At 40.7% G+C, this 14,536-nt stretch overlaps 1 protein-coding gene across 1 annotated transcript in view; it reads right to left on the bottom strand.

The window, feature by feature from the left end:
* The window catches only part of LOC134317121 (E3 ubiquitin-protein ligase SMURF2-like), a 98,664-nt gene that overhangs the window by 41,824 nt on the left and 42,304 nt on the right, over positions 1 to 14,536 (bottom strand). Inside the window, exons 4-8 of the mRNA XM_062997827.1 lie at positions 9,325 to 9,458; positions 4,156 to 4,221; positions 3,430 to 3,514; positions 1,913 to 1,996; positions 117 to 319 (exon numbers count right to left, since the gene is read on the bottom strand). Of these exons, the coding sequence (XP_062853897.1) occupies positions 117 to 319; positions 1,913 to 1,996; positions 3,430 to 3,514; positions 4,156 to 4,221; positions 9,325 to 9,458 (572 nt within the window). The remainder of the gene's footprint in view (positions 1 to 116; positions 320 to 1,912; positions 1,997 to 3,429; positions 3,515 to 4,155; positions 4,222 to 9,324; positions 9,459 to 14,536) is intronic.

Below are 14,536 nucleotides of genomic sequence, written 5' to 3'. Positions count from 1 at the left end.
AGCTTATCTTTAGCAAGGCAAAAAATGGAATGCTCAAAGGAATTCACACAGAGATTTTTAGAGATGAGGGCAAAACAAGTGTATGATAAGGTCTAACTTTAACTGTATGCACTAACCATATCCTTCTGGCAGATCTGCAGGCGTGTGTAGATGTGTTCTGCTCATGTAGTTTCTGTGTCTCTGGGATCGGACTCGTCTCTCCTGAGCTCGTGTTTCAGCGTGTGTGACGATGGATGCTCTGTTATGGTTTAGAATGGGCAAATTCTCATCCAACAGACAGCTGAGAGGACGACCAGGACTCGTGTATTCCGAGGCAGGCCTGATGGGGGGAATACAGAGAGATAAGATCTGTCAATAAGTGTGCATGTAGTCCTTGTTCTCGCACTTTTCCACCAGTAAATTACAGACAGTTATTGGCCATGTGTGAACATAAGCTGAAATGTTACCAAGTAAGATAAAAGCTGAAAAAAACTTAGCCCAGTGAAAAGACCATGAGGAACTTGTTGGATTCTTGGTAACATCAACAACCTCAATAATAAAATTCTAATGAACTGAATGGTTGTTCAGCACTGGTTAATCAGAATTAGTTGAAAAGAGGTTTTAAAAATGAGAAATCAAAGCTGATCAACACTAATTACAAGTATAAACAGCATCAAATGCATCTTGAAAAATCCCTAAATCACTAAAACCATATTAATGAGACCAGCTGATTAGGTTGATTTTGTTGTCCTGTACGTGGGGGATTAAATTTATTTTAATGATTAAATCTAGTCATGCACTTCTGCTGACTTTAGTTGTCTTCTTATATAAAGACACATCTTTATTTCCTATTTTTAAGTTGGAGAAGTTACACTTTAAAGTTGCAAGTACGTAGATACCTGACCATGAGCTTACTGGCCATCCTGATATAAAACCATGGGTATTAATACATAGTTGCCCCCTTCTATGGGACTATAACAGCCTCCACTCTTCTGTGATGGCTTTTCCAGGTGAGTGTTCCTATATTTCAGGATAGTAATGCCCTACAAAATGAATAAACACTAGGTTTGACCAAGGCTTCTTCCGTTGCAATGACCACGTCTAAAATCATAAAAGAAATTTTTAACAATATTTAGTGCAAAATGAAACAATTTCTTTCTAGACAAAGCTCCATATATCCAACCCCAAACTGTTCAAGTACAAGGGCATTTCAAGGGATTGAAGCTGTTCTGGAAAAAATAGCCCTACTTAAAAAAATGTACTACTACCAGCTTTAGGTATTTAACTTCTGTTTAATATTTAACTATTAAACCAGTGTTTCAGATGAAAAAGACTAAGCGAGTATACATGTGTGTGTGTGTGTGTGTGTGTGTGTGTGTGTGTGTGTGTGTGTGTGTGTGTGTGTGTATGTGTTTTCGTGTGGTTGTGTTTGAGACTTTCAGTCTGCTGGCTCTACTTCTGCTTCCTCTTCATGTCGCCAGACTTATCAGCCACAATTAGCACCCAGTTATTCCACTGTTTATTTAGCAGAGTGCCGAGTCTACCATAGCCTAGGTTAAGCAGGGTCAAATTACAGTTACACAGTACTGTGGAAATGGTATTTCCCATGTCTGACTGCCTCAGTTACTGCATATTTGTCACACCAAAATGTTTAAGATCATAAAAAACACCAATGTCTGTTTGTACCATAACATAGATGGGAGAAACAGACATGAACTGGCTTTTTACTACTGAACATGGAGCAGAGCAAAACAGCTCTGTTCCAAATATCATCCTATACACTTACAGTTACAAAATTGGATAAAATATTTTATTTAACCTTCTGTTTGTTTCTTTTTACTCAGGTTTAGCTGTGTGTGTGTATGAGTTTGTGTAGGTGTCTTCGTGTATGTGTATTACTGTGTATATAAATGGGTGTGTGAATTCTCCTGACCTGGTTGGTTTCTCCCACTGTGTGGTCCGTGTGATGTGATTAAGGTACTGAATCCTGCCAGTTGCTGTTCTCCTCTCCTCCCAGCTACACACACACGCACACACACAGGTTTAATGTTATACTGTTATATGTTGTATATACAGGGGTTGGACAAAATAACTGAAACACCTGGTTTTAGACCACAATAATTTATTAGTATGGTGTAGGGCCTCCTTTTGCGGCCAATACAGCGTCAATTCGTCTTGGAAATGACATATACAAGTCCTGCACAGTGGTCAGAGGGATTTTAAGCCATTCTTCTTGCAGGATAGTGGCCAGGTCACTACGTGATGCTGGTGGAGGAAAACGTTTCCTGACTCGCTTCTCCAAAACACCCCAAAGTGGCTCAATAATATTTAGATCTGGTGACTGTGCAGGCCATGGGAGATGTTCAACTTCACTTTCATGTTCATCAAACCAATCTTTCACCAGTCTTGCTGTGTGTATTGGTGCATCGTCATCCTGATACACGGCACCGCCATTGGATGCACATGGTCCTCCAGAATGGTTCGGTAGTCCTTGGCAGTGACGCGCCCATCTAGCACAAGTATTGGGCCAAGGGAATGCCATGATATGGCAGCCCAAACCATCACTGATCCACCCCCATGCTTCACTCTGGGCATGCAACAGTCTGGGTGGTACGCTTCTTTGGGGCTTCTCCACACCGTAACTCTCCCGGATGTGGGGAAAACAGTAAAGGTGGACTCATCAGAGAACAATACATGTTTCACATTGTCCACAGCCCAAGATTTGCGCTCCTTGCACCACTGAAACCGACGTTTGGCATTGGCACGAGTGACCAAAGGTTTGGCTATAGCAGCTCGGCCGTGTATATTGACCCTGTGGAGCTCCCGACGGACAGTTCTGGTGGAAACAGGAGAGTCGAGGTGCACATTTAATTCTGCCGTGATTTGGGCAGCCGTGGTTTTATGTTTTTTGGATACAATCCGGGTTAGCACCCGAACATCCCTTACAGACAGCTTCCTCTTGCGTCCACAGTTAATCCTGTTGGATGTGGTTTGTCCTTCTTGGTGGTATGCTGACATTACCCTGGATACCGTGGCTCTTGATACATCACAAAGACTTGCTGTCTTGGTCACAGATGCGCCAGCAAGACGTGCACCAACAATTTGTCTTCTTTTGAACTCTGGTATGTCACCCATAATGTTGTGTGCATTGCAATATTTTGAGCAAAACTGTGCTCTTACCCTGCTAATTGAACCTTCACACTCTGCTCTTACTGGTGCAATGTGCAATTAATGAAGATTGGCCACCAGACCAATTTAGCCATGAAACCTCCCACACTAAAATGACAGGTGTTTCAGTTATTTTGTCCAACCCCTGTATGTTCTATTAAGCCAAAATTCAACAACCGTATTTTGTGGTTAAACATAAGAAAATAAGACTTATTTATTAATATTTATTAATCAAAATACAACAGTGAGTGTGAGTTGTGTGGCTCGGTGCAGGTATATTACCCATCAGGTAAGTCGTTATCGAACAGGCGGCTGCAGTCCACCAAGGCGCCTCCAGTTCCTATTCTGTCTGTGGACTGCAAGCTCACTAAACACACAAACACAATTACTAAAATTAAGAGGGTACTAAAAGAGAAGTAAAGCTCCTGTCAATCTTTGAGGTATGGCCTAGGTGCCTGTCGGTCCATGTCAAGGAGGTATGGCCTCTGTACCTGTCAGTCTATTAAAGAAATGTGGCCTCTGTGTCTGCTGGCCCATGTAAGAGAGGTGTGGCTTCTGTACCTTTCAGTCCATGTAAAAAAGGTGTGGCCAATCAGTCCAATTAAAGGAGGTGTTGTCACTGTACCTGTCAGTCCATGTAAAGGAGGTGTGGCCACTATGCCTGTTGGTCCATGTAAAAGAGGCGTGGCCTCTGTACCTGTAAGTCCAAGTAAAGGAGGGGTGGCCTCTGTACCCGTCAATCCCAGGTAGGGACATGACCTTAATGCCTGTCATTCCATCTGGAGAAGGCATAGCCTATGTACCTGTTAGTTTTAGCAAAGAAGGCATGAAACTGTACCCATCAGTCCCTGTCAAAAATGTAGATTCTTTGTACCAGTCCTAGTAATGAAGACATGACCTTTATAACTGTCAGGTCCACTAAACAGGTCCTAGCCTCGGTCAATAGATGTATGATGCCACCTTTGCTTAAAGCAAATTCTATATGGTGTGTAAATGGGTTATACTCACCTACTATCTGTCCTCTGATGGTGTCATTATTGTTGGGACCGAGCTTGTTCAGGTCCAGCTTTTGATCTGTCCATAACACAACAGAAAGATTCTTTAAAAAGCTTACACCATAGTTACAATAGTACAGAACTTGTCGAAAGAAATTAAAAGAAATCCCACCCCCAAAAAAGCTAAAAGTGAAGGCGCTTAGGTGTTGCTGTGGCAAATGCTAGCACACCAGGGCTGACATCTTGAACAAGTTTAAATCTTAGCTCTGCAACCGGCAGTCTGACGCTTCTATAAACAATGATTGGCTTGTCCGAGGAAGGGATCATCAAAGGGGGTTCTTTATAACTGCTGCAATTATGACCTCTGCTGGTTGATTGATGGTGCTTGCAGAGAGACAGGGGATAATAGAGATCGGTGCACGACTTTTTGTGCACAATATGGATCTCCATATGAACTTGTGCAGGTGAAAAAGAAGCGGTCGGCTACCGCACACATGCCAGAGGCGGCATTTGTTTGAGTAAAACTACATTCTATATAGACTATTTCATTTTAAATAGTCTGTATATTTATCAAATCTTTGTGTTTATTTTATATTGGTGTTATTTTAGAATTTATGTGTTATCTGGTTTTTGCATTATGAATTAATGATAATTGTTTATTTGCTTTTCGCCCTTTCAGCTTACAAAATGTTTTATAGGAACACTCTACTTTCTAATAGCGGGAAATAATTGTATCATGCCATACACCTGTCTCAGACAGCCACAATTTATTTCTTCACACACATATTTAGGGTGTTCCATCAACTTGTTACACGCCTACATATTAAACAAGGAGCAGCGCTCTCCTAAATTAACCCCGTTCACTCTCATGGTTGTGTGCTGAAAAGCACAATTACCCTGCAGCGGAGGATTTTACAGCTTGACCCTTGGCCTGTAGAGTAAATGAGTGATGAGTACATGCTAAAGCAGACTGATGCCACATCAGCACAATAAACAGTCAGACAAGTGTAGGGTGAAGGACACACAAGATGAGTCAGACACACAACACTGTGGTTTTCCTTTCGGCTTAGACGCTCGGAGTTCCTAGAAACCTGCTTTACTCTATCCTGTTCTGTATGTGTCGCCTGTGTGTGCATGTGTATGTGTGTGTGTGTATGTGTTGGTGGAGTCAGTATGCCGGAGTTGGAGAACTGTGTGAGAAACTGGCAAAGCCCACTTCCTGCCTGAGGATCATTCAGCAACTAAAAACTACACACACACACAGACACACAGACTACAGCAAGTAGCTTCTCAAGTTTCAGACTAACTACACAGTAACATTATAATTTACAAAAAAAAAAAAAACGTTTACAAAATCTCCTCATTCCAAATGTAGCCTCTTAGAGCTAGATTATATTTGACAAGCTTTAACGTCTGAAGAAATTTATGAGGGATTTAGGCATAAAGGTAGCTGTGTTTATTTATTTTTATTTTTTTATTTATTTTTCTCCCCCCCCCTTTTTCTCCCCCTTTAACGCATCCAATTGTTTAATTTGCATCGTGCTTCCTCTCTGTCCATGCCGAACCCTGCCCTGACAGAGGAGATCGAAGCTAACCCATATCCCCTCCAAAACATGGGCACGCATTCGCTGTGGCATCGTTTCCACAAGCTTCTGCAATGTCACAACATTTATTTCTGTCCAGAGTTGCATTAATTTTTCCCCAAGATCTTGTATTGATGATGGGAGATTTGGACCACTGCGCAAAGTCTTCTCCAGCACATCCCTAAGATTCTCAATGGGGTTCAGGTCTGGACTCTGTGGTGGCCAATCCATGTGTGAAAATGATGTCTCATGCTCCCTGAACCACTCTTTCACAATTTGAGCCCGATGAATCCTGGCATTGTCATCTTGGAATATGCCCGTGCCATCAGGGAAGAAAATATCCATTGATGGAATAACCTGGTTGTTCAGTACACTGTGTTCCAAATTATTATGCAAAAAGTGTTTAGGAGTGATAAGGTAAGAATTTTTTTGTTTGTCAGTTAAACTCATTGATGGTGATGTGTGTCAGGGCTCTTTATATCACTGAAAGCAATTGCAGACACCTGTGCTAATTAGTTTGGCAGGTGTGTCCAATTAAAGGCAAGACTACTTAAGAAGGCTGTCCCACATTATTAAGCAGCCTACATTTTCAGCCAAAATGGGAAAGAAAAAGGATGTGGCGGCTGCTAAGAAGCAACAAATTGTGGAGTGTTTAGGTCAAGGCATGACTACAATCAACATTGCCAAGACACTTCATCGTGATCATTGCACAATCAAGAAGTATGTAGCTGATTCAGAGCACACACGTGTGCGTGCTGATAAGGGAAAATTGAGGACTCTTTCCAACAGGCAATTACGTCAGGTTAAAAGAGCAGCTGCAAAAATGCCTTGTCATAGCAGCAGACAAGTTTTTGAAACTGCTGGTGCCTCCAACGTCCCCCGAACAACAAGATGCAGGGTCCTTCAGAGGTTTGCAGCTGTGCGTAAGCCATCCTGTCGACCTCCTCTATCCACTGCACACAAGCAGAAACGCCTCCAGTGGGCCAAACAATACATGAAGACTGACTTCAAAACTGTTTTGTTCACCGATGAGTGCCGTGCAACGCTCGATGGTCCAGATGGATGGAGTGGAGGATGGCTGGTTGATGGACACCCCATGCAAACAAGGCTACGGCGCCAACAAGGAGGAGGTGGAGTAATGTTTTGGGCTGGAATCATGGGGAGAGAGATTGTCGGCCCCTTTAGGATCCCTGAAGGGGTAAAGATGACCTCCATAATGTATGTGGAGTTTCTCAAACAGCACTTCCTGCCATGGTTCAAGAAGAAGAACCGTGCATTCCGCAGCAAGATCATTTTCATGCATGATAATGCACCGTCTCATGCTGCAAAGAACACATCTGCATCTCTGGCTGCTATGGGCATAAAAGGGGACAAACTTATGGTGTGGCCCCCATGCTCCCCTGACCTCAACCCCATTGAGAACCTCTGGAGCATCATCAAAAGGAGTGTCTATGATGGCGGGAGGCAGTTCACATCTAAGCAACAGCTCTGGGAGGGTATTCTGTCCTCATGCAAAACAATTGAAGCAGATACCATCCAAAACCTGACAAATTCAATGGACGAGAGAGTTCAGAAGCTCCTTTCGAACAAGGGGTCCTATGTGCAAATGTAACATCACCTAGAATAAAGTTTTGACTTGAAAACTATTTGATCTCAGTTTGTAATAACCTGCTAATGCTTATAATTTCACAAATGACCATTTTTTTGTTCTTTATAAAAATTAAAAGGTTAAACTCTGCTGTGCATAATAATTTGGAACATGCATTTTGAGTGCATTTTGAGTGTTTTATTTTTTTAAAAATATACTGTTATCATTGGCAGTTTGTTCAAAAACCTTTCAATTGTACTCTAATAGTTGATGACTGGAAAATTACAATGACTGCAATTCATATAGGTAATTTTGGAAAATCTGAGAAAATATTATTTGCATAATAATTTGGAACACAGTGTATATTCAGGTAGTCAGCTGACCTCATTCTTTGGGCACATAACGTTGCTGAACCTAGACCTGACCAACTGCAGCAACCTCAGATCATAGCACTGCCCTCACAGGCTTGTACGGTAGGCACTAGGCATGATGGGTGCATCACTTCAACCGCCTCTCTTCTTACCCTGGTGCGCCCATCACTCTGGAACAGGGTAAATCTGGACTCATCAGACCACATGACCTTCTTCCATTGCTCCAGAGTCCAATCTTTATGCTCCCTAGCAAATTGAAGCCGTTTTTGCCGGTTAGCCTCACTGACAAGTGGTTTTCGAATGGTTCCACAGCGGTAACAGCATCTTCTGTGTTACCCGGTCTTTACCTGACAAACTCTTTCCTTTAGCTGCAGTTTTGTGTTTTGCTAAACTAGGACCTTTATTTAACACTGACACGTATGTGTCACCTTTGCAGGTCATGCATTCTGCTTCTCGAGGATCCCGACCAAGACAAAAACGCAGATTTTTGTTTGTTTATTAGAATTTTGTGTCTACAATTCATCTCACTTGCATGTCTTTGGACTGTGGGAGAAAACCGGAGCACCCGGAGGAAACCCACGCAGACACAGGAAGAACATGCAAACTCCACACAGAAAGGAGCCGGACCGCCCCACCTGGGGATCGAACGCAGGACCTTCTTGCTGTGAGGCGACAGTGCTACCCACTGAGCCACCGTGTCGCCCCCAAATTTTTCAGTAAATTGTCTGTGAATTTACATTTGCGATTGGGCATTTTAAGAAAAGTGTGAGAAGGCGGGACCTAAAGTGAAATGTTAAATCAGTGCAAAAACACACAAAGACTACAAAAGCTAAATCCCGGACATTTTTGGTGATTTAGGAATCCCAGACATTTTTGGTGATTTAGGAATCCCGTCCAGACGCATTTTTTAGATCCAAAAAAAGAGGATATGTCCAGGAAAAGAGGACATATGGTCACCATAATATATAACTATATATAACTGTTCATTTTTTAAATTACCGGCCACTTCTTGGGTATTATTTCTTAGTTATTTTCTTCGGCACCGTAATGGTAAAGTAAGTACCGTGGTTCAGAACAACTCCATGGTCCTGTAGACACAGATTTACTCAAATGAAGAAATGTTTGGATAAGAGTGAGTTAAATCGATCTTTGGTCTGACAGAAAACAGAGGTCTGGGAATTGTTTCAAGTAAACTCAGCTGAGGACCATGACAAATTACATACTGATGGTTTGAAACAATTTCCTGCATCTCAGGAGACCCCCTATAAGGCATCTATTTTTGTCAGCTTGGGTGGAAAAATTGATTTCAATAGTTCAAGATAGCTGATCCAAGTGTATTGTACACAGTAACATTTCATGTTAACAGCTTTAGGAGAAATATACTGTAGATTACCGTATTACTACCACGTTATAGATCCCGTATTTACAGGGGTCATTTTGGTCAGCATACCTGATTTGGCCATATTTCCTTATGCCAGAAGCAACCCTCCTTATTTTATCTGGGCTGGCCAGTTGCACCTCTGAGATTCAAACCCCGGATAGCGGTAGTGGGCTTGCGTGAGCACCCCTGGCCTAGTTAATGATAACATCCCCTTTTTTCGAAGGTTCACCAAAAAAAGCCCCAGATAGTGATGACTTACAGCCTGTGTCTTTGAGGCGATTGATGACATTGGACAGCAGACGCACACAGCCCAGAAATCCAGCTCCCTGTTTCTTATGGATCTTCTTATGGTTCCACACACTGATCGTGATTGAGTCCAGCTTACCAATATACCTGTGGGTAAAGGTTAGAGAGAGAGAGAGAGAGAGATGACCAAGATTATTCATTTTGAATTAGGTTGTGGTAGCATTTCCTTGCTAATGCATGCAATGGCAATTAAGATCATGAATATAAATAGGATTAATGAACATTTTTGGACTGCAAAAATCCAATGCAGTCCAAAAATGTCTGCAAAAATTAATCTCTGTCTGCTAACAATTCCTTACAACTGAACTAGGGATGTCCCGATCCGATCTCAAAGATCAGGATCGGGGCTGATCAAGGCATTTTTTAACTGATCGGAATCGGCTTTACTAAACCCGATCTTAATCCCGATCTTTTGTTTTACATCAGCATGTCCGCTGAATTGGAAAGTCCAACAGTGAAGTGTAATGTCTGCAATGCGAGCGTTTCATGAGGCGGTGGGAGCAGAGCTGCGTTTATTACTGTAGAATTTTACTGTTTATATGGTGTGAGAGTTAAGGATCACTCCGGTTTACAAAACAACGTAGTGATGCACTTGTTTAATAAAGAAAGAAATACACGCTATATTCACATATTGTCGGGAGCAGAACACTTTATTAACTTATTAACTGTTATGGTATCGAATACCGGACAGCTAGAGTCATGCACGCTATTTCATGCACTATGGAAGCCCCAAAGGGTCAAAACACACTAACTTCAAATAGAAACGTCCATTAAACCATTGTCACAATACAAGCACTTTAAGAACTGGCTTTCCTTCATAACAAAAGAGGCTTTCCATTTTATTTTGGTATTCAGGTTTTACTGTAATGCTTTTAAGTAACACTTTTTCTTATATTCAAGTTAAGCTGCTACACAGATTTCTGTTCATTTTTAGTGTATCACTGCATTAAACATTTTTTTTTCTTTGAATGTAAAGTTTAAAGTAAAACTGTAATTATCTCACTCATTTTGATTGATTTTGTAAAAATACAAAAACATTAAGCAATAGTTTGGATGCAGCATTTTTCCCTTCAGCACTGCAGAGCTATTTAGTTGTTAAACATACTGTATACATTGGATTAATCTGAATAACTGTAATGTACTTGAAGTGTGCACTGTGTGAACAGTATTATCTAGTTCTTATCTAGACAATATCTAGAAAATACAAGTATCGGTTTGAGAATCGGTATCGGATCGGGATCAAAATTAATAATCGGGATCGGTATCGGGAACAAAAAAACGTGATCGGGACATCCCTAAACTGAATTTTTTTTGGGTGCAACCTTAGTCATCGTTAGCAGCATGGTGGCACAGCCGTTAACGTGCCTTTCAGCTTCACCTCTAAATAAATGAATGTTTTATCTTTACTATAACTTTAACCGTTTGGTCCAATTTCACCTTCAAAATCTGGAAGACTAAAATCTGGGAAATGCTTTTTAGAAGTTCCTATACTACACTGGGTCTACACTGGGTTTAGGCACTTGGAGCAAGCAGACTGAACATCTGACCTTCACTTTTGTTCTAAACCAAGTTAATGTTGTTGAAGTTTGACATGTTTTGCTAAGACTACACTGTGGGTGTGAATTTCTCCTAAGTAGGGACCATTTTCAGACTGTACTATGTGTAAAAGAGGTCATCTCCTGAGGTAAGGCATCCGACAACAAAATTGGTTATGCCACGTTACTCCTATTTTAGATTTCACAACAAGCGGATTGCTGGAAGTGTTGACCGACAGACCAAGTGTTTACTGGCAGTCATTAGTCACTGTTTAATCAGTAATGGACTCCTTATATATAGAAGGTTTAACAGACGAGATAATACTAGTAGTTTTCAATAAAACTTAGGCCTGACCAGAGTGTATTTATGCCCAGTGCTTTCTGGTAGAACCCGGAACCACAGTCACCTTAGCCAGTATGAAGCATCAAGAAGAACTAAATAAAACAAAGAAATGAATGTTCACATCTTCATCTTGTGGTCATCGCTGCTGCTTTGTAGCTCAGTCATAATTATTTATGCAGCTATAAATAAGAATATCTAAGGATATGGTAAATGGGTCATTGACGTGACGCCTAAATTTTCTGTCCGACTGCATTTTCTTCAGTTAAGAAAATGTTTAAATGCATAAAAAGATGCCATATGTATGTAGTATCTCTCCCATATATGCACTCAATTTAAATTTTCACAAAACATTAGTAAATTGTCATTTTTTTATTTTTAAAGTGTCAAAATATCATATGGTGCGACCGTCCGGCCATGACTTCTGTTTTAAAAACTTCATTTAAATTCTCTACACCTGTTCGTCTTTATTTTATGTCCTACTCGGCATAATTTTTAAAGTGTTTTGCAGTACTGTACAAAAATGCAAAGCGTTTTTATTTTAATTTCCATCATAATATACAAACAAACTTTGTTCGATGATGCTTATTTTATGAAATATCATGTGTGCGACCATGAAGAAATGACCACTTTGGGGTTATGTTAAACATGCAGCATAAATGAACAAACATGAAGTACATACAGCTTGGGTGTATTGTAGTTCTTTTTATTACCTGGAGAAAAATAGATTTTTCATTAACATGTTTTTCTGCTGTCTATCATCTATAATTAAGGCATAACACTATTTACTGACCAGGCATAACAGTATGAGCACTGACAGGTAAAGTGAATAACACTGATTATTTCTTCATCACAGCACGTGTTAGTTGGGGGGGAGGGCGGGTATATTAGGCAGCAAGTGAACATTTTATCCTCAAAGTTGATGTTAGAAGCAGGAAAAGTTTGATGAGTTTGACGAGGGCCAAACTGTGATGGCTAGACGACTGGGCATCAGTCAGAGCATCTCCAAAACTGCAGCTCTTGTGGGGTGTTCCCGGTCTGCAGTGGTCAGTATCTATCAAAAGTGGTCCAAAGAAGGAACAGTGGTAAACCGGTGACAGGGGCATGGTCGGCCAAGGATTATTAATGCACGTGGGGAGTGAAGGCTGGCCCGTGTGGTCCGATCCAACAGACGAGGTACTGTAGCTCAAATTGCTGAAGACGTTAATGATGGTTCTGATAGAAAGGTGTCAGAATACACAGTGCATCACAGTTTGTTGCATATGGGGCTGCTTAGCCGCAGACCAGTCAGGGTGCCCATGCTGACCCCTGTCCACCACCGAAAGTGCCAACAATGGACACATGAGCATTGCAACTGGTCCACGGAGCAATGGAAGAAGGTGGCCTGGTCTGATGAAGCACGTTTTCTTTTACATCATGTGGATGGCCGGGTGCTGGGGCTGTGTGTTGCTTACATGGGGAACACATGGCACCAGGATGCACTATACATTACATATACATATATACATACTAAACATTGTTGCAGACCATGTTCACCCGTTCATGGAAAGTTTGTGAAACATTTCTATTCATGTCAGTTTGATGAAATGTTAATAAAATCTGGTTTAAATTTATTGTTGTAGGGAATTTGTTTATTGATCTCTTCAAATAGATTTTTAACAATAAGAGGTCTTCATGTCATTTGGGGCGACCACTTATCATGTGGTGCAACCAATAACAGAAGTAACTGAATTAAATTATAAATAATAAATCTCACTTATGTTGCTAAAATATTAATCACTGATGCAGTATGCCTAAGTTAAAGGTAGTTGTAAAAAAATTAATATGTTTAATGTGATTTACAAGAAAAATAAGTCTGTCAAGTACATTTAAGGTAGTGAATTTGATGTTATACAACAAAAAATACAAGTACATTATTTACAAAAACTTAAAGTAATAACATAATTTGTTTCTAAACACATTATATTATTGAGTACTTGCAAAAACACTTAAGCATGTTGAGAAAATTAATTAATTTTAAAATAAATCACAGTCGCACCACATGACATTTTGTTAGGCCACAGCCAATTCATCTGGATGATAAAACACTAAAATGACTTAATTTAAAATTTGAATAGGAATTTACATGTACACAACATTCTAAATAAATTTTATTTTTACATCTTATTTTTAGTATTTTAAAATTGGCCTGTTGAAATTCCTTATTCGTCATTGACCCAAATACCAGACGCCGTACCATAAACCACCAGGGGAAATAACAGAAAATGTTAAAAATATCCAGACATGATACATATGAAAATATAAAAGCCACAATGTCAGGCAGAGCAAAAATGAATATCTCTCTCGCTCTCTCGCTCTCACACACACACACACTCTCTCTCTCTCTCTCTCTCTCTCACACACACACACACACACTCTCTCTCTCTCTCTCTCACATTCACACACACACACACACACACTATAAAGCCTCAATAAATAAATCAAAAGGTTTCATGATTATTCATACACACACATCTACACTTGAAAATCAGCAATATGTACAGAAACCCAGTGTTGTGCCGAAATCTGACACAGCAAAAATTCTGCTCCCTTCAGCAAACTAAGTTACACTGAATTCCACACCCCTGCTGTCAGACACATCCCTGTTCTAGGAATGAGACAGCTTCCATCACAAGTCGAATGATTAAAATTCTAACCATAGAAAAGGAAACTATTGTGTGTTAAAAACAAATACACTGCCTGACCAAAAAAAAGGTCACACACACTAATATTTCGTTGGACCGCCTTTAGCTTTGATTACGGCATGCATTCGCTGTGGCATCGTTTCCACAAGCTTCTGCAATGTCACAACATTTATTTCTGTCCAGAGTTGCATTAATTTTTCCACAAGATCTTGTATTGATGATGGGAGATTTGGACCACTGCGCAAAGTCTTCTCCAGCACATCCCAAAGAATCCATGTATGAAAATGATGTCTCATGCTCCCTGAACCACTCTTTCACAATTTGAGCCCGATGAATGCTGGCATTGTCATCTTGGAATATGCCCGTGCCATCAGGGAAGAAAAAATCCATTGATGGAATAACCTGGTGGTTCAGTATATTCAGGTAGTCAGCTGACCTCATTCTTTGGGCACATAACGTTGCTGAACCTAGACCTGACCAACTGCAGCAACCTCAGATCATAGCACTGCCCCCACAGGCTTGTACGGTAGGCACTAGGCATGATGGGTGCGTCACTTCAGCCGCCTCTCTTCTTACCCTGATGCACCCATCACTCTGGAACAGGGT

Source organism: Trichomycterus rosablanca, chromosome 6, assembly GCF_030014385.1.
Source record: "Trichomycterus rosablanca isolate fTriRos1 chromosome 6, fTriRos1.hap1, whole genome shotgun sequence".
NCBI lineage: Eukaryota > Metazoa > Chordata > Actinopteri > Siluriformes > Trichomycteridae > Trichomycterus > Trichomycterus rosablanca.
This window is presented reverse-complemented; position numbering and strand designations above follow the sequence as displayed.